General features: G+C 42.7%; 1 protein-coding gene and 1 pseudogene across 3 annotated transcripts in view; both read right to left on the bottom strand.

Annotated features, from left to right (window-relative positions):
• dmd (dystrophin) overlaps positions 1 to 21252 on the bottom strand; it is a gene marked incomplete at its 5' end in the record, with an annotated part of 540780 nt that overhangs the window by 21412 nt on the left and 498116 nt on the right. For both annotated transcript variants that reach the window (XM_083633507.1, XM_083633508.1), the window contains 3 exons: positions 1469 to 1507; positions 2155 to 2291; positions 3846 to 3957. In XM_083633507.1, the coding sequence (XP_083489633.1) occupies positions 1469 to 1507; positions 2155 to 2291; positions 3846 to 3957 (288 nt within the window). The remainder of the gene's footprint in view (positions 1 to 1468; positions 1508 to 2154; positions 2292 to 3845; positions 3958 to 21252) is intronic.
• LOC310773597 (catenin alpha-1 pseudogene) lies at positions 12410 to 15118 on the bottom strand (annotated as a pseudogene). The gene has a single exon. The product of its transcript is annotated as a catenin alpha-1 pseudogene (transcript).

Genomic DNA, 21252 nt, shown 5'->3' on the forward strand with positions numbered 1-21252 from the left:
GGCTCGGGATACATTTGCCTTGTCTTCAAAAGACGCATTGAAGCTAAGATCAGAAAGACTTTCCACAGTACTTTTTGTCTTGTCTGCCCACCGTGTGTTTCAAAAGGGAAGTAGTATTCTGACATCACTTAGCATGTCTCTAAGGATACATAAAGACTTTCCACAGTACTTTTTGTCTTGTCACCGTGTGTTTCAAAAGGGAAGTAGTATTCTGACATCACTTACCATGTCATAAAGATTTTCCACAGTTCTTTTTGTCTTGTTATTTAGGTTACTGTTAGGTTTCTATTTCATTGACTTAGCCCCAACTGGTTGACTGCCCTACTGGTTTAGTGCTGAAGAAAATGACAGGATAATTCAAAATGTAAATGTAATGTATCCCTTTAAGTTGAAATGATATGTACAAACCTATAGCATACCATATGGTTAGCACTGTGCTTAATATTTTTTGGGGATTTTTTTAAATACAAATAAGCACAAATAAACAAGCAAAGCCAATAACTAGATCACCAGAGTGATTGAATATGATATATCCTACTAAGAAGTGAACCTGACATTGATTCGGTCATGTGGTAGCTTAATATTCACAGCCAGCATTGGAAGCAAAATTGGAAGCTTTTGAGACAGTGACCCCCATCCCCTTTTTTGTGTGTGTTGCCATTGCTTTGCTAAGTTGAGCAGAGTTCAGATTTGACTCAGAGTTGCTCAGGTTCTGGACGGGTTTGGGATCAAAAACACTGGTCAAAAATACTTTAAACTGTGAAACTGTAAGTTGAGTTTGTGCTCAAATCCAATACCCACTGGGATTGGCTCAGACAGAACTTCTGCCTGTTTGATTGGGTCACATTCTTATACAAGTACTGAACTGGGGCGCACAACACAACAAAGTGATCTTTTAACTCTACAATTACTTTAATAATTATGCCATATAAGTTAAAGCTACAGTTATGGCTTTGATTAGCGACCTGGATAACTTTATGGTTAAAATCGTCAGTGTGAATCCTGTCCTAAATAACAGATCCACAGGGCGGTCTGAGGGTCAACAAGCACCATAGCTACCAACAAAATGACACTACACAATGAGAGTGGGTAGGAGTGAGTGGGTGTGTGACTATGTGTGTGTGCATGAGAGAGTGTGTGTGTGTGTGTGTGTGTGTGTGTGTGTGTGTGTGTGTGTGTGTGTGTGTGTGAGTGTTTGTGTGTGTGTGTGTGTGTGTGTGTGTGTGTGTGTGTGAGTGTGTGTGTGTGTGTGTGTGTTTGTGTGTGTGTGTGTGTGTGTGTGAGTGTTTGTGTGTGTGTGTGTGTGTGTGTGTGTGTGTGTGTGTGAGTGTGTGTGTGTGTGTGTGTGTGTGTGTGTGTGTGTGTGTGTGTGTGTGTGTGTGTGTGAGTGTGAGTGTGTGTGTGTGTGTGTGTGTGTGTGTGTGTGTGTGTGTGAGTGTGTGTGCGCGCGTGCGAGCGAGGTACTCACGCATGGTCTACGGGCCAGAAGTTGATCAGAGTGACAGGACTGCAAGACAAAAAAATGTGAGATGATGACACAAGAAGTGGGAGGAGACTACACAGCAAAGCATGTTGGGAGCAGTATGAATAGCAGGAGATGGGTGGGCAGTGGGAGGGGGTCGACTCCAACAAGACATTATGGCAGGATATGGGTGGTAGTGCACTGGTACGCACGCGCGCGCGCACACACGCACGCACGCACACACACACACACACACACACACACACACACACACACACACACACACACACACACACACACACACACACACACACACACAAGGTTCATAAAGATCAAATTAAAACAATGAAAACACAAAATAGCATTTGAGAAGCACTAATAAAACACGCATGCTGTTACAGAGATGCATTAAAGCCCTCCAATGTTACTACCTGTTTAACAGTGAATGTTCCTTATGTTCCTGTTCAAACATCCTATGTGCACCTGGTTGTCTGTATGACCAAAGAGGAGTGTGTGTCTGCGTAATTGCGAGGTCGTCCAAGTGTGTGCCTCTGTCCTCTGATTCAGGTCACACAGCTGGGCGTGTCTCTCACAGTTTGTAATAAAATCTATCTTGTTTGCCCGTTTGCCCTTGTACGCGTGTGTGTGTGTGTGTCTGTGTGTGTGTGTGTGTGTGTGTGTGTGTGTCTCACGTCTCCATGTTGTCTCCCTCCAGGATGGTCTGTACGGGCAGGTAGCCCATGCGCGGGTGTTTGGCAAAGTAGCGCTTGGTCCTGAACTTATTTTTCAGCACCTTAGCAAAGTCCCTGACATCCTCCCCTGATGTAGTCTAGATAGAGAGAGAGAGGCAGAGAGAGAGAAGGGGCACAAAGGCAGCTTTGTTCACTGGATGGGTGTGGGACAAAAATACTCACACACACACACACACACACACACACACACACACACACACAACTTGCAAAAAATACAACCCATTTCATGTCCCTTTGACTCCATTCACACATTGAGTGAGTGAAGTTAATGGGCTCATTGTCAGGTGTGCGGAGCCGTTACACAGTTACAACAGAAAGATTTATCACTCTCAGCCGGGACTCGCTAAACTTTGTTTTGGCCCGGGGCCAGTAAGCACTTTAACACTGTTCTGCACCTCAGCATCTATACATACAAGAGGACGTATAGGATCACACAAGAGGACAGACATGTCGGTTATGTGATCTGGCAAACATTAATTTCATCTTCTGTTCACTGTGGTCCCCTATGTAAAATTGCATGACTTTCCATTTAATACATACAGTAATTAAGTCACATTGCTTCCATGACATCAACATTTTATTCCTTCCTGTAGGCTTGCCACGGTGTGGACATTTTCCCAGCGGTTAATAAACTCGTGACAACACCGGTGTTACCATGATGGGGTGGATGATGTGTACGTTAGCGTGTACGTTAGTTTCTTCTTTACATTTTCACAACACAAGCTCTCAGCTCCTTGGCAAGTAAACTATCTGTGTGGTGTTTGAAGGGGCGCTTGTTTGTCGGAGTTAGGGATTTACCGTGTTAAGCACAGTGATTGGCCCGAAGTAAACCGTCCAGCCAGGAGACTAGAGGACATCTCACGAAGCTAGACCACGCATTACTTGACTGAGTGAGACAGCATGAAGTGAATTTGGTGTGTGCTGCCCTGCGCCATGGGGGGGGACGGGGGGGGGGGGACGACAACAAAAAAGCAACAGTGCTGGTGGGCAAGTCATGTATTGTGTATCACAGACTACTGTGGCAAGCCTACCTTCACCATGTATCACAGACTACTGTGGCAAGCCTACCTTCACCATGTATCACAGACTACTGTGGCAAGCCTACCTTCACCGTGTATCACAGACTACTGTGGCAAGCCTACCTTCACCGTGTACCACCGACTACTGTGGCAAGCCTACCTTCACCGTGTACCACCGACTACTGTGGCAAGCCTACCTTCTGCTTTGTTAATGTTTTTCTAGAAGGGTAAACAGTTTTCCACTACAGCTTGGGCTTGCTGTGGAGGAAACAAGCTGTAACACCACCGGCTAATGCGATGAATGTGTGAAACAAATTGGAAAATGCATCCCGGTGTGAGCCATTTGTCAACTTGCCTGATATGCCCTGACTTCCCCAGAGAAGCTCTAAATTATATGAAACGTCTTAATATTGCTGATATTCTACAATTATTAATTCTGGACACTAAAATCGCATTACAGTATGCGAATTATATGTGATTAACTGTGCAGTCTTACTCAGCAGTTTACTTCATCCATGCACCCCCTCAGGAGTTAATCCACGCCTTCCACTAAAACTATGCATACTGCATACGATATACTGTATATTTCATAACACCCATACACACTCATACCGGAGTGCAGTATTCAACCATGGGATACTGCATCTTGTGTCCCTTGGCGACGCGACCCGAGAAGAAGCAACTTTGGCAAATGTCGTAGTTGAAGTGTTTCAGACTCCGATATCTGGGGGGGAGAGAAAGAGAGACAGAGAGAGAATCAATGTAAGGGAAAATTTACGACTCTGTTTTCTCCAGGGTAGGAGTTGTTCAAATTCTTTCAGCCCGGTACCCAAACGAGAAATTTATTCTCTTGCCCTGGGACTCTTCATTCAAATTTATTACCGCTCTTGTCATGAAGGGGTCAAACAACAATAGACCAGCGACGCCCCCCTTTACAGGTCCCAACCCTTATTAAAAAAAAGCCTCTTGGCTTTTACCACTGTTTTCAGGGTGGAAGCTACGCACATACTGACTGCACTTTGAATCTGTTTTCAGGGTGGAAGCTACGCACATACTGACTGCACTTTGAATCATGATAATCATGCTGGCATTATAAATTATTCATTTGTGCGTTTGCTTTGAGTAAGCGAGTCTGGTAGTTTACTACTACTGGTGGTGGTGGTAAAGTGGATTAAGACTACAAATAGCTTCACAAGCATTTTCACAGCCGGACCCCCTGACTGGAGCAATCTAATTGATCAAATGGGTGAAGAAAACATGCTTTACAATCACAATAACACCTGAAAGAGTGATCTTTACTGTGATTGGTGCTGAATGGTGTTCTTTTACACAGTGGTAACCAAAGTACTTGGAAAAGGGTATGGCACATACACAGGGGCATAAAACAGGAGAACACTAGAGGGCACTCAGTAGGTAGACAGCATGCTTACCGCTAACCTTTCTACAAAGTTTTGTGGTGTTAGGTGAATCAGTTTTGAGGTTAGGTGCCTTTTTGTGAATGGACACGGCCATTGCCACGCCCCCTTTTAGTCATTTGGCGTGGAAACTTAATCATTTCTAAGTTGGCCCATGACCTACTTTTCGACAAAGTTTCGTGCAAATCCATTCATAACTGTTTAAGATATCCTGCCGGCTGCCAACAAACAAACCGACAAACGGGCAAAAATGTGACCTCCTGGCGAAGACTTCCGCGAGCCATAATTGGTACTTATCTTTGAAATGCCACATATTGATGAAGCTGAACTTCCCTGGCATGTGTACGGCGGCAGAGTACGACTTTGCTAACTGCTAAGTGCTAACGTTACCTCAGCTGCAGGCTGCAGCCACAGGCAGATAGATGTAGGCTAGTGGGCGTGCCTGTAACTCACTGAATTCACTTCTCACACACAACAAAAACACAGCAAACATTAATTACGTTAATTTACACTATATTATTTTTATGCTCTGAACTCGGTGTAAATGAACATCATGAAAATTGAAAATTAAACAAATTTCCATTACTTTTCCAAAACCTTGTCGGATTTTATTTTTTTCCAAAACTTTTCCATGACCTGGAAATTGAATTTAAATTTCCATGATTTTCCAGGTTTTTCATGACCATTACACGAACATCTGGTAAAGAAGGAGGGAATAAGGGAGCTCGTGAGCTATCTTTCTCTTTTAATCACCCCGCCCATTCCTCTGTGTGTGTGTGTGTGTGTGTGTGTGTTAAATTGTAACTTCATGAGAAGTCTGAAAATCCCACTAGAAGCATCTCCTTTCCTGTTGAAATCTAGAGAAGATGAAATTGCTCGAGTTACATCACTGATGACATCACAACTGCCTGATGACATCACAGTCACCCTCTTCCTTGTTGCCTCGATCCATCCAGACCCAAATCTACACACACATACACAACTGCCTGAGTGACATCACTTCCAGGTGACCTGTTAGGTGACTTCTTATGTGACTACATCTTCTTAGGTGACTACAGCACAACTACCTGATCACATCACAGTCGAACAATTGCATGACATCATTTCGTACACACTTCCTTGTTCCCTCGATCCACCCAAATCTCGGCTGACATCACAGTTGGGCAATTGCAAATGCATTCAACACACACACACAACTGCCCGACTAACATCACTTCCATCACTAAGATAAGATCGAGTGACATCACTGATGACATCACAACTGCCTGATGACATCACAGTCGAGCAATTTTTTTTTTTTTTTTACAAATTTATTTACATAATACGAAAATACAGGTTCACAACATAGAGGTTACAAGACAATTGCAAAGGCCATTCAACATAATACATACAGAAAATACAAAAAGAAAAGAAAAAGGGAGGCATACGAGAGACTAGATAAGGTTATAAATCAAATTCAATAGACAAGGCTTTAGTTTTCACAGCTTTAGAGTTTGTGCAGTACTTTAGTGTATCCAGGTATGCTTTTAAGTATGCCTTGAAGACAGTAAGATTAGATTAGGTTTCTGCTTTGCAAATTTGCTGGCATGTATATGGAATTTTGCTAATAGAGAAATGAGGTTGAAGACATATATTTTTTTAGAGGGGATTTCATCAACAACAAAAAACAAACAAAATAAAATCAATTTTAAAGTTGAGTTGAGTACCTAATTTCCTGTTCAACAACATATTAAGGTAACTGCCAAAAGGTCTGAGTATAAGTACAGTCCCAAAAAAGGTGAGTTTCTGTTTCATCAACAAGGTGACAGAAGGAACAAAGAGGGTCAATGTTTAGTTTGTATTTTACAATAACTGAATTGACAGGATAACGCCTGTGCAATATTTTCAGAGATACTTCTCTTACTTTATTAGAGACAAAGAATTTTCTAGGTAATAACCAAGTCTTTTCCCAATCTATGTCGAGATACGAGTTGTTCCAAACAAATATACACGCAGGTCTACTGAAAGTCTCCCTCTGAATTAGTTCTCTTATACATTTGTTATCAGTTTTTTTACTCAAAAAGGGATCTGAGTTTCCTATGTACTGTATAAGTCTGGTAAGGTAGAAAGATGGATAATACCTCTGGTTCTAGATGACATCAAGGCTCTAATGCCTGATGGAATAGCATCAAAAACTATTGCATACTCTCTAGGAAGTACAGGGATATTATATTCTAATACAAATTCTCTATAAGTAAACATATGACCCTCCTCGTTAAACAGCTGACAGACAAGCAGTATACCATTATCAACCCAATTTTTGAGAAACAATGATTTACGTTTGAAACAGATATCCTTGTTGTTCCAGATGTAGTATTTGTGTGGGGAAAAATTATGCTTATATACCAAGGACCAGCATAAAAGTAACTGTTTATGAAAATTAGAGAGTTTTACAGGAATCTTTTCTATGTTGTAATTACACCGTAAAAAAAATGTTTAATCCTCCCAAGGCTTCAATAATGTTTTCCTGTTTCAGGATCAACTTTTTAGACAAGTGAAAGGAACTGGTGCGGCCTACGCTCCGAGCTATGCTGTACTTTTCCTAGGCCTGTGGGAAAAAAGCACATCTACAGCCCTGCCAACTCTTTCCTGGACAAAGTCACATGGTATGGCAGATATATTGATGACTTATTTTTTATATTCAATGGGACTGAGAAGGAACTCCTTGATTTTCACAAGTACCTGAATTCAACCAACAGAAATATCAAGTTGACATTAGAATACAGCAAGTCTGAAATAAACTTTCTGGACCTTAAGGTTTCAAAAGATCACAATGGTATTATCCACACATCCATTTTTAGAAAAAGTAGTGATCGTAATACCATTCTAAGGGCAGACAGTTTTCACCCCTCGAGCCTCATCTCCAACATCCCCTTTGGACAGTTTCAAAGGCTGAGAAGAATCTGTGATTCTGATGATGATTTTTCCCAACAGGCAACAGTCATGCACAACAGATTTAAGCAGAGGGGCTACAAAACAGACACACTCCAACAAGCCTATGCTAAGGCTAAATCACTTGAAAGAAGAAACCTGTTTCAAAAATCCTCTCGTCCCACTAACACAGGCAGGATATACTTCACCACTCAGTACAGCACCATGGCCCATAGTGTCACAACCATCATCAAAAAGAATTGGGCCATCATACAAAGTGATCCTGTCCTAAAAAATGTGTTTCCTGATCCTCCAGCAGTGTCATTCAGATGGGCTCCTACGCTGAAGGACAAGTTGGTCAGAAGCTACCTGCCAGCCAGTGCTCCCAATGAGTCCTCCTGGCTTCGCCACCCTGTGGGAAACTACAAGTGTGGTGGTTGCAACCATTGCAATAACATTGTCAAAACTAACAGCTTCATAGATGTCTTCACTCAGAAAACCTACCAGGTCAGAAGCTTTGCCAACTGTAACACCACTCATGTTGTTTACAGATTAGAATGTGAATGTGGGTGTTTCTACATAGGCCGCACCAAACGCAGGCTGAAGGACAGATTGCAAGAACACAAATATGCAATAAGAACCTTTAATCCTAACTATCCTATGGCCAAGCATTATAAAGAGGCTGGACATGCTAATTGTAACTCTTTAAGAATTATGGCCATTGAAGTCATCCCGAAGTCTGTCAGGGGTGGAGACAGAGTCAAACATCTCCTTCAAAGAGAAACATTTTGGATAGTCACTTTGAAAGCCACTACTTTTCCTGGTCTGAATGATGATCTTGATTTTTCCCCCTTCCTTTGAAGGAGTTTCCAAATGGATCTCCTCTTCTTAAAGTCGGAGGTTTTCCATTTTTGTTTATTTTTTGTTTATTTTATTGGATACCCATTCTTTTTGACTAAAAGAGCAAATATGCTCCACATTGTTTCTATGCTGACGCTTTGGCTAATTCTGGTGTTAAACATCTGTTTCAGTGATAAATATTGTCACATCAGTGTTTTCATGGGTTCTTCTCTGCATGTGTGCTGATGCTTTGGTAATTTCTGGTATAAGTCGAAGCCAGCTGTAAATGTTGTTGCAATTCCTATTTAAACTTTCATGTGATCTTTTCTATATGGTTATTGACCTGCATTGGGTTGTTGTACCTTTAAGCACCAAGATGACTGCATTTTCTCTTTCCCTATTTGCATAATTGTGGAATTCTGATTGGATGGCCATCCAATGATGTAATCTTGCTGATTGTCTACATAAGGGCTGTCTTAGATTCACATGTCCTCTTACTCCCTGATGAAGGCTCCTGTGTGAGCAGAAACATGTTGGTGTTTTTTAATCTATAGCCATGTTTAAAATAAAGGCTTTTTAAAATTTTCTACTACAAAGACCAGTGTTGCTGTGGGATTTTTTAAGGTTTGCTCTCTTCCACTCTCCACAAAGGTTTTTTTTGCGGGAGACAAACTTTTTCTATCAACTTCAAAAATATGTGTTGAAATAAAATTCCATAATGAAGTTGGATTGGCCAAATACCTTTTTTTTTCATGTGCTTACAAAACGATAAAAAAAAAATATATATATATACTGTGCAAAGGATCCAAAAGAAATTCAATTACTGCTTTTAGCCTGATCGAAATAGGTCAGGAACGGGTCCCAAATAACAAAGAATTTCCTTAAAGAATTTGTCCTCTGGAACCTGAGTCTCTCCATACGTATAACTGAGATCATGTCTGTCATCTATATGGCTCTGGCTGCAGCATGAGCGGTTTCTCTTTCATCACGGGGCTTTTTCCTGCTGTTTTCCTGACCTTTCTCTAATCTGGAGAGCACTGTCGCCACCTAATGGGTCTGTAAAATAGGTTATACACCTTCAATAGCTCCCATATTTTTATAGGAGATGTAATAGGCTTTGATCCACGTCCCACCGTCAAAAAACGCAATTGACGACAATCGTCGTCATTGGCACTCTACGTCACTAATCGAATTGACGACGATTGTCGTCATTGGCACTCAATGAGTTAATATTAAGAAATAAAGGCCTCACTCGAATACAGGCCTCTGCTCTAATATAGGACGGGGGCTCTCTGCGGCTCAGTAAATAAAGGCCCCGGTTACTATTAGCGGAAATACGGTAATCCATTTCGTGTACCTCCTCAGAATAACACTCTTGGATAAGGCGTAGAACTGCCAGTATTATCTGGTTCTGCCACGTAAGCACCCGCAACATCAATGAGAGCACAACCGTAAGATCCATGTCTGCTTCTCTTCGTGTTGTTTTCCTGACTGAACTCGCGCACGGCTATGACGTAATCGCGTGTGTCGCGTGTGCAGGCAGGTCAGAGTTCCTGAAATGAGCTTTGAGAGTGTCAAAGCGATTACATGGAGTGCTCAGCGGGGAGCGTCACCAAGAATTCCACTCTGGAGGGTGGTTTCAAAATGTGTCGTTTCCTAAGCGCAAATTCGCCGTCGCCGTCTAAAAGGGAGGCACTAACGATAAAATCATTCCCCGCCACCATAGGAAACCGTCCTCGTGTAAAGTGCCCCTAAGATGTGTGTGGGGGACATCTGGCGAGTGATGTCGCTCAACTGGAAGTGATGTCACGCAATTATTCGACTGTGATGTCATCAGGCAGTTGTGATGTCATCAGTGATGTCACTCGAGCAATTTTCTTCTTCTTTAGTTAAAATTGGTTAAGTGGTGTCTGTCTGTGGCGGTGTCCATCACGATTTATGACAGAAATTATGTCACTTAACTGAAAAGTGACTGTGTGTAGTCACCTCACCTAAGATGTAATCACTTGGTATGTTGAAGGGTGGTCAAGATTTTGTGTATAATCACAGCTGCTCGAGGAAGATCTTATATTACTAGATGATTGCGTGACACCACTTCCAGTTGAGTGACAAGCAAGTTTCAAGGACCAGAAAAGCTGCTGAGACCATGCTCCTAAGAAAAGGGCTATGACTATATGAACTGCACTGCTTACTTCAGCACCTGGGTGTAATTTTTTTATTTTTAGAGATACAGAGTAGGGCTACAATGGGTATACCTTAGGAAGACTCTACAAAGCAACTCCGAGTCAACCAGACAAGGCATGTTCACGGAACACCTGTGCATACTTCTTGACTTCTTGCTCATTGCCATTCTTGGTGGCATCAATCAGGACCAGAACATTGGTTTCAAAGGAGTCAGAGATGTGGTCCATTACAGCTTTACCCAGCTGTCTGTGCAGGTCCCTGGTCTTCTTAGGCATCACTCCTGTCCTTCCTGCCCGCATTGCCCATATACTCCGACAGAAGGTCCTGAAGAGCCTGGCGCACAGAGTTGCACTCGGCCACAATGCGTTGTGAAGAAGAATCGGCCATTAGGGCAGATTATTTGTTTATCAAAATTGTTGAGGGCATAGGTGAGCTCTCCTCCCCCTGCTGGCTGATTGAGGGCAGTTTTTGGTGGCAGTGGCCTGGGTGGCGTTGGAGATACTGGAGACTGCATGCTGCAGCTGCTTGGAGATGAGGTCACGGATAGCCTTGTAGGCTGCCACATCAGGGTGCTGCAGGCAAGCACGGGACGCCCGCCATGTACAGCATGGGGATGTTCTGCTGTAGGACCCCGCGGGCAGCAGCCAATTGGTCATTGTGGTGGACATCCTTCAGCTCCTGCTGTCTCTTGGAAGCCATGATGTTGAGCTTGTGGTGGACAAGCTCTGGTTTCAAGGCCTTATACTGGATCCCCAGGTCCTGCTCTGTTCCTGCATTATGCCCTTTCACCAGATTTTCCTCCACCAGTTTGAGCTGCAGTACCAGTTTGTAGACATCAGACATGTCCGCCAGCACCAGAAGATGAGTAACAGCTGAGAGGATGGCCCTGGCCGCACGGACCATGGTGCCTCTCTTCACTGAAGAGCAGGGATCTTCAGCAAACTCTCCAGAAGCCAACTTCATTGAATCACCTTGCTTGTGGACATCCTCCACAGCAGCAATCAGCTCATCCTTAAGGAACTGACTTTCCTTTGCAATCATTTCTCCTTCATCCGGGAAATTGTGCATAGCAGTCTCTACTGAGGCCACCAAAATATGAGCCTTCTTGGACCATCTCTTCTTCTTGTTAGAGGGGCCTTTGTTGCAAGAGTTTACCAGAGTGGTGACCTGGGTGACCAAGGGCTCCAGCAGCCTCTCCACTGCCAGAGCACGAATATACAGGCTCTTTGGGCCGCACTTGAAGTTGATGTTGGCTGTGTTCTCACATATTCGAAAGTAATCCACTCGAAAAAAGTGTTTAAAAGTTCAAAATGGAGAATTCCTCTGTCTCCACTCCCTTCACTAACTGAGGTCTGATGTCATCAATCACTCCAGCAATTGTGATGTCATCAGTGATGTCACTCGAGTAATTATGATGTCATCAGTGATGTCACTCGAGCAATTATGATGTCATCATTGATGTCATCAGTGATGTCACTCAAGTAATTATGATGTCATCAGTGATGTCACTCGAGCAATTATGATGTCATCATTGATGTCACTCACTCGAGCAATTGTGATGTTATCAGTGATGTCACACGAGCAATTTTTTATTTTTTATTTTATAGGGCAATAAAATCAGACCTTTAGTTTGATATGAGAGACAGAGTTTGCTACAGTATACCTTAGGAATCCTCTACAAAGCAGCTCAGAGTCAACCAGACAAGCCGAATATGCAGGGACAGAGTAAAATTTTTAAATGTGTTAAATCCTTTCTGATGGATCGTCAAGCTCAATCTATTGACCAATATATTGTCTCTGCCCTCTGTTGAATGAGAAATAGTGGATTTATATGCTATCCATGGCCTTGAACTCGCTCAGGGCCTGCACAGGATTAACATGCTTCCTGTAAGATGATCTCTTGATTATGTTGTTCCGGCCGTCTTCCTGCTTTTCTCTCTTCACAAGAGGCTTCTTCTCAGGGGCCTTCATCCTCCAGGAGATGGCTGGCATGTTGAGGGACTTCTGGTACTTGGTGGATGCCACGTAGGAGGCCTTCACAGTGGACACCACCGTGTTCATCAGGGTCTTTGCTGCCTGGATAAGGGACATGGCGCTGTCCACCCCAGACACGACCAGCTCTCCTCCCAGGTTCTGAACCTCAGCCTTGACCATGCTGCAGATTTTTAGCTGGTGGCAGTACAGAGCGATACGCTCGAGGTAGTGCAGCAGGTCCTGCTTACAGGTGGAGTCGGGACAATTGTCAGCGATGGTGCGGCCCAGCTTGTCCATTCTTGATCCCGCTTCAGCGATTTTCTTGGCGGCACTGATGACATCAGACGTGTTCTTAAGCGGTCCTTTCCCCCTGGTGAAGTCCGTCATCTCCATCATGATCATGCACATCTGCTTGGCCAGCACGATGATGTCATTGCCACTGTCATCCCACTTGGATACTTCAGCATCGAGCTTGCTCTTCTCTTCCTGGAAACTTGCCACCTGTTCTGCAATCTTCGCCTTCTGCTCCTGGGGCAACTGGGCCATGGTAGCCCTGGCACTCCGGCCAGCAATAAGCTGGTCATCCTCTGTCTGCACGCTGGTGCTACTGCGAACGTCAAAGTCCTCTGTCTCAAAGTCAGAGTCATCCAGCTCCTCTGGAGTCCTGATCATGAGGACAGCCTTGCGAATGTTGCGAATGCCATCATACACCAGACGGGAAGCATCAATGAACTCGTTCTCATCCACAGGTAACGTGGGGTTTGCACTCTGCGCCTCCACTGCAGCCTCCACCTGCTCTGTGAACCGTGGCATGAATGTTTCGGTGAGGAGCTTGGTGGCTTCCAAGACCTTCTCAGTGTAGACTCCAGGCTCATAGTCGTCCATTTCTGAGGTGACCACATAGACCAGCCTAGCAGCACAGCCTCGAATAACGCCGGCAGTGCGATCCAAACCATTAACATCCTTCTCCTGAAGAGCGATCACACACTTATTCACATCCTCCAGGATGTGGTTCTCAGACACACACAGGAAGTCATCAATGGATGTAATCTCATCAACAGCATCGGTGAGGATGTGGACCTGCTTCTCCCACTGCTCCTTGAACAAATCCATATTGTCCTGGGCCACCTTACTGTTGGGCTTGGCAGCAAGGGCTAATGCTGCATTAATCACCTGGGGGCAGAGGGTTTCCAGCTGGGAGTCTGCCATACGTACCAGCTTCACTCCCTCCTCATTGTTGGAGATGGTACATGCCAGGTTGGCCACCTCAATCAGCTTATTGGCATGTTCACGGAACACCTGTGCATACTTCTTGACTTCTTTCTCATTGCCGTTCTTGGCGGCTTCAATCAGGACCAGGAGGGGAACATTGGTTTCCAAGAAGGAGTCAGAGATGTGGTCCATTACAGCTTTATGCAGCTGTCTGCGCAGGTCCTTGGTCTTCTTTGTCATCCTGTCGATGGCAGTGTTCAAGGTATCACTCCTGTCCTTCCTGCCCACATTACCCATATACTCAGACAGAAGGTCCTGAAGAGCCTGGCGCACAGAGTTGCACTCGGCCACAATGCGTTCCCTGCGGTCATCACGGGTGCAAGAAGAATCGGCCATTAGGGCAGCACTGCTGATAATGCTCTCAAGGCGCTCCTCCAGGGACAGACGGAAGCGCTTCTCGCTGAAGGCCAGAGGGTCCACGATGATTTGTTTATCAAAATTGTTGAGGGCATAGGCAAGCTCTCCTCCTCCTGCTGGCTGATTGAGGGCAGAGACTTTGGTGGCAGTGGCCTGGGCGGCGTTGGAGATACCGGAGACTGCATGCTGCAGCTGCTTGGAGATGAGGTCACGGTTAGCCTTGTAGGCTGCCACATCAGGGTGCTGCAGGCAAGCACGGGACGCCATGTACAGCATGGGGATGTTCCGCTGTAGGACCCCGCGGGCAGCAGCCATTTGGTCCTTGTGGTGGACTTCTTTCAGCTCCTGCTGTCTCTTGGCAGTCATGATGTTGAGCTTGTCCACCTCTTGTTTCAAGGCCTTATACTGGATCCCCAGGTCCTGCTCTGTTCCTGCATTATGCACTTTCACCAGATTTTCCTCCACCAGTTTGAGCTGCAGTAGCAGTTTGTAGACATCAGACATGTCCGCCAGCACCAGAAGATGAGTAACAGCTGATAGGATGGCCCTGGCCGCACGGACCATGTTGCCTCTCTTCACTGAAGAGCAGGGATCTTCAGCAAACTCTCCAGAAGCCAACTTCATTGAATCACCTTGCTTGCCGACATCCTCCACAGCAGCAATCAGCTCATCCTTAAGGAACTGACTTTCCTTTGCAATCATTTCTCCTTTATCCAGGAAGTTCTGGGTAGCAGTCTCCAATGAGGCGACCAAAACATGAGCCTTCTTGGACTGTCTCTTCTTCTTATTAGAGGGTCCTTTGTTGCAAGAGTTTACCAGAGTGGTGACCTGGGTGACCAAGGGCTCCAGCAGCCTCTCCACTGCCAGAGTACGAATCTCCAGGCTCTTTGGGCCCCACTTGAAGTTGATGTTGGCTGTGTTGATGCTCGTCATGTTCTCACAGATTCGAAAGTAGATAAACTGAGTCAGGAGTGTGGAAACTTTCTTTTATACTGCCTTCACAACTGAGGTCTGATGTCATCAATGATGTCATCGGTGATGTCACTCGAGCAATTATGATGTCATCAGTGATGTCACTCGAGCAATTGTAATGGCCTGTGATGTCACTCGAGCAATTGTGATGTCATCAGTGCTGTTTCCTGGCTGAGAGCTGGTGTGCTGTGTGGCTCCATTCTGGCCGGTGAATGCTGGGCTCAGTAGGCAGAAAGCGAAAGACACATTGAAGAATGAAGTGCTGAGTGCTGCCCTCAAGGACGCAATTGCTCAGGCCCAGCGTGTCAATGGAGCATCAGGGCATAATCATTGCACATCAACTGTAATGTGCTGTATTTGGGCTAATAATCCTGGGTAGGGATGCACGATAGTTATCGGACAGATACGTATCGGACCCGATATCAACAATTATGACGTCATTCAGATAAATCCGATAACATTATTAATAGCTCCGATAATATATAATATTTTTTTTTTGGTCAAACAACTGCGGTGTGGGTGGATTGGGATGAGGGCGTTTGTTTTTTTGTAGGCCCCTCCCGTTTTACCAGTACAATGGTATCAGTGATTGTGTGTGGTTTAGGAAGGGGTTGTTTTTCCACAAATCCAGCGCTCCCTCTCTCCAGCGTGATGACGTAATGGCCTGAACGTCCCAGAACAACAGCAGTGCACGCTGGCTGAGCCACAGAGCATGGTAGGAGGGATACAACGAACATGGCGTCGGTAGTTTGGGACTTTTTTAAAGTTTCTGAGGAAAGCGCTTCGCTTGCCATTTGCAATAAATGCAAGTCAGAAGTTCCACGAGGAGGGAAAAAGGCATCGAGCTACAACACATCCAACTTAATAAGTCACCTGAAACATCGCCATCGCTACGATGGTGTGTTAAACGCATACGAGGAAGCGAAAGCGGCTCAAGAAGCTGAGAAGCCTAGGAAGGAACCGGCGGGGACTGTACCTATCGACAAGGCGTTTGAAAAAATAAAGATGTTTTTATTGTTAACTCCGGTCCTATCTGTTGGAGCCCACCCTTCAGTTGAACCGTTGCCCACTTGAATACTGGAGGAGCAACCAGTCCCGTTACGAGCGACTGTCTCAGCTTGCTCGTAAATATCTGTCAGCACCATGCACCAGTGTTGACTCTACTGAACGCTTGTTTTCTGCCGCTGGAAACGTGATGACGGAGAAAAGAAACCGACTGCTATGCGATAAGGCAGAGAAGCTCCTCTTCATAAAAAAAAATCTCCCACTGATCCACCCAGAGTTAAAACAAGTAGAAGTAGTCGAAAAAGAGTAGCGATGCGGGGCCAACCCCCCCCCCCCCCCCCTCCCCCTCTCTGTCTCTCTCTCTCTCTCTCGCTGTCTCTCTCTCTCTCTCAATTGAGAAAAAATAGAACCGTTAAAACCTCATGCCTTAGGTAAAATGGGTCCACTGTCATATTATGGATTACAATCCTTTGTTCTGTAAAATGACTGTTATACTGTGAGGAATGCACTTTCAGTTTGTTACAGAAATGTTTAACTTGTTTCAGTAGCTTTGCTTTTTGTTACTGTAAGGAAATAGGAAAGGAATGCAGTCAATGCACTTTTTCAATTTGTTTTGTTTACATGACAGGTCTGACTGTCCTGTCAGTATTTAATTTGAATCCTTGGCTTATTAAGAATTGCTAATTGCAACCGTTCTATAGGCCTTTATTTTTGTACCACAGAGTGATGAGCCTTACTATTCAAAAATGTTTACATGTTACACACACACACACACACACACACACACACACACACACACACACACACACACACACACACACACACACACACACCTACACCTACACACACACACACACACACACACACAAATAGTTGTTGGTATTCTTAATTTATTGTTCAAGGAAACACATTGCCATTGACAATTTGACATATTGCAGTTGACTCAGATTATTATATTTATTTTGAAAAATAAATATTCACTTTATTTGAAGAGTCAAAACTGTTCTCTTGGCATTGTTTTGTTCATAGTAGTAATGCTCATGTCATTTATACATCTGGTTAGGTCAAAACAAAAACTACAGGAAAAAATATGTATAAAAAAAAATATATATATTATCGGTTATCGTATCGGTATCGGCCTTGAGGAGCAAGAAGTTATCGATATCGGTATCGGAATCAAAAATTCAATATCGTGCATCCCTAATCCTGGGCTTCTAAATGTGTTTTACCTCAGATTTTGGCACAAGGGATAGTAACATCTTGAATGAAACAACATGAATGTCATTATGTTTATTATTTGCATGCACAATAAATAGGCTATTGAAATATATGCTATGGTGGTGGTTTATTATGTGGTGTAATTTTTTTCATAGATGTAGGTGTGTTTTTGACAATAAATTACTATAACATTAATCATTGGATTATTGTAAATGTTAGTATGGGGGACATCGGATTGCTGCATGCCATGTAAGGGCTTTAATGACACTATGACCTTGATTTAATTATTTAGTACATATTTGAGTCAGGGCCATGGTGTTATTGGGGCTTTTGCATGGTATGCAGTGGTCTGATGTCCCCTATAGGCAGGCTACTTGAGTTTATGATCTATTTGATAGTTACTTTATATACACCGTCATGACTGTTCATCCTCAGATTTCAGATTTCAGATTTATTTCGCCCCCCACACACACAAACAATTGACATGTAGATAAACATCAAGCTACAAATGTGTGGAGTGCCAGGTCTCCAAAGAAGCTACTTAAAGCTTATGGCAGGAGCCTGAGCAATGACTTAAAGAACAACTTAAATACAGGTTACTGCGTACAGTATAACAAAACAACAATTACACAGCAGGACAGGTAACAAACAAAACAAACAAAACAATCCCAGATCAATGGATAAGTATAAGTATACTTATAATACATATCAATACCATATACCATGCTATATATCATATACATTATATATTATATATACTATGTATCATAATATACTATATTACTATACATACAGGTTAAGCAGTTGTTCTTTCATTTTTTTCTTGAAAACAGAGATGGATGGAGCTGTTTTCAAGCTCTCATCAAGCCCATTCCAGATCCGCGGCCCTCTATTGGTTATACTTAAACTGGTGCATTTCAGTCGTCTTTTCTTACCATAAATAAGATGTGTATTTCTGGTGTTAAAGGAATGAGCGGGGCGGTTGACTGGGATGAGCTTGGAGAGTCTTGGATTTAGGTTATGGACAACTTGGTACATTATGATTGCGTTTTGGTGAATATTAAACTCAGCAAGCCTCAAAAGATTATAGCTATGGAAGAGGGAACATGTGGGTGCGTTGAAATCTGACCAGGATACGGCACGTATTATTTTCTTTTGTAAGCTTTCTAGTTTCTTCAGATAGCTGGGGAATGTGTTACACCATATGATGTTACAGTAATTAATGTGTGGCTCAAACAGGGTTTTGTACAAGATCAGGAGAGTAGATAAAGGAAGAAAATGACGGAGTTTGAAAAATAGACCAACATATTTAGACAGTTTTGTTAACAGATGATCAATATGACATTTGAAGTTGATTGACTCGTCAATGAGGACCCCCAAGAATTTTGTTGATCCTACTCTTGTCAACTCCCTTCCATCTATATTGAGGTGGATATGATCCACTGATTTTTTGTTAGAGTGGAATATAATGAAATTGGTTTTGCTGATATTCAACGACAATTTATTACATTTGAACCAAGTATCCACTTGTTTGAGTTCAACATTGAGTAGATCTTGAAGCTCATGTGAATCATGATGGGACAGGAATAAGTTTGTGTCATCAGCAAATATCACTTTATGCAATAATTTAGAGGAGTTGACAAAATCATTGATGTAAAGAATAAAGAGCAAAGGCCCCAAAAGTGAACCTTGGGGGACCCCATATTTAACATTCATTTTTTGAGAATGGAAATCATGTATGTCAACATACTGGTATCTACAATGCAAATAATCACGAAACCATTCAAGAGTCAGTCCTCTAATCCCATAATGGTGCAACTTCCCCAACAAAATGTCAAAATCAATGGTGTCGAAAGCCTTTGAGAGGTCCAGAAATACACCCACCCCACAGTTCCCCCGATCAACAGCATCATTTATTTTTTCTATAAGGTCTAATATTGCCATACAAGTTGTATTCTTTTTCCTGAAACCATACTGAGAGGATGTAAGAATATTAAGCTTATCAAAATATTTGCTCAGTCTTTTAAACACAACTCTCTCATAAATTTTAGAAATAACAGGCAAGACTGATATTGGGCGATAATTGCTAATACTATTTTTATCCCCAGATTTGAAAATTGGTATTACTCTTGCAATTTTGGTCATCCTAGGCACAACACCAGAAAGTAAAGATAAATTTATGCAGTATGCAAGTGGTTTTGCTATAATAGCAGCTACGGCAATCAAGATTTTACTGCAGATTCCGTCCACACCAGCTGTACGAGAGTTGTTCAGATTCATGATGGCTTCATATACTTCATCGCAGTCAGTAGGTTCCATAAAAAATGAGTTAGGATAGTCTCCTGTAAGATACTGGTTGTAAGAGATACCTTGAACAGGAGAGATTTTATTGGCCAGGTCTTCGCCTACAGAGACAAAATAAGAGTTAAATTGATTGGAAAGTTCGGACAAGTTGACATGACCTGGGAGAACTGGTGGTTTTTTGTCCCTATTCAGGACCTTATTCAGGACAGACCATGTCCTCTTGGTGTCACCCTGTGCTGTCCTTAGCTGTTCAGCAAAATGGACACATTTGCTTTTCCTTATTATATGGGTGAGCTTATTCCTGAAGACATTATATTTATTTTTATTAATAAGGCTCGGATTTTTTATATACCGTTTATAAAGTTTGTTTTTCTGTTTTATGGAGGTTAATATCCCCTTAGAGAGCCAAGGGTTTTGATCTTCAGCTCTGCATACGACAGTCTTTTCAGGGATTGAGTTACAAATAGAATCAGATAATTCGCTGATCAGGCTGTCATAAGCAGTGTCTGGATCAGGAGCAATGAAAACATTATTCCATGACTTTGTCTTCAAGTTGTCACAAAGCTGGCTCAGAGTTCTGTTATTTAACACTTTTGTTGGTTTCTTATAGAGAGGGGGAGCTAGTACACAAGTGAGATTAAGAAACAGTACAATAGGAAAGTGATCAGTTATGTCTGTCAGAACCACTCCAGATTCCAATGTAGTGTTACGAATGTTAGTGACAATATTATCTATGATGGACTTGGACGATGATGTTACTCTTGTATAGGTGTTTATCGTTGGAAAAAACGAAAAAGAATGTAATGTATTTATGAAATCATTTTTAATTGCATCTTCCTTGGAGATATCGATGTTAAAATCTCCAATAAAAATGCAGTTATTATTTTTCTTATTTATAGAGTATAATGTTTCTTCTAGTTTATCCCTGAAATCGACCAGATTTGAGTCAGGGGGTTGATAGATTATTCCAACTGTAAGTTTTTTACCCTTTTGAAGATCAATATCGATAAATAGGGAATCGGAAGGATCATCAAGATTAACATTGGCACTAACATTGGCTTGGAGACTGGAGTTCACATAAAGGCACACTCCTCCACCTAATTTACCGTTTCTGTTTTTGTGGAATAACTTGTAACCCTTTAAATTCAAAATATCAATGTATGACTTGTCATTTAACCAAGTTTCACTGCATCCAATGATATCAAATTTGCAAGTAGAAGAAAGTAAAGAAACTAGATCATCATAATGTTTAGATAGGCTTCTAATATTTAGGTGTATCAAGGAGAACTTGGTCTCAGTATTTAAATAGTTAAGTTGTTCAGGTTCATATTGCCTGCAATTTATGTTTCCACCATCAAGGCAACATTTTTGTTCATAATCTCCATCCTCTTTATTCAAGTTAAAGAAAACCATATGGATAGCTTTTTAGATTCCTGAGCTCTGGGAACAACACACAACAACTATAGACAGATAAAACAAACATATAGCTTTTAGGATTCATGACCCAAAAAAGAACAAAGACAAAACCAAACAGAACAAAACAAAAATGGACCAGCAGCAGCACTCCT

Source organism: Poromitra crassiceps (genome assembly GCF_964638095.1).
Source record: "Poromitra crassiceps genome assembly, chromosome: 3".
NCBI lineage: Eukaryota > Metazoa > Chordata > Actinopteri > Beryciformes > Melamphaidae > Poromitra > Poromitra crassiceps.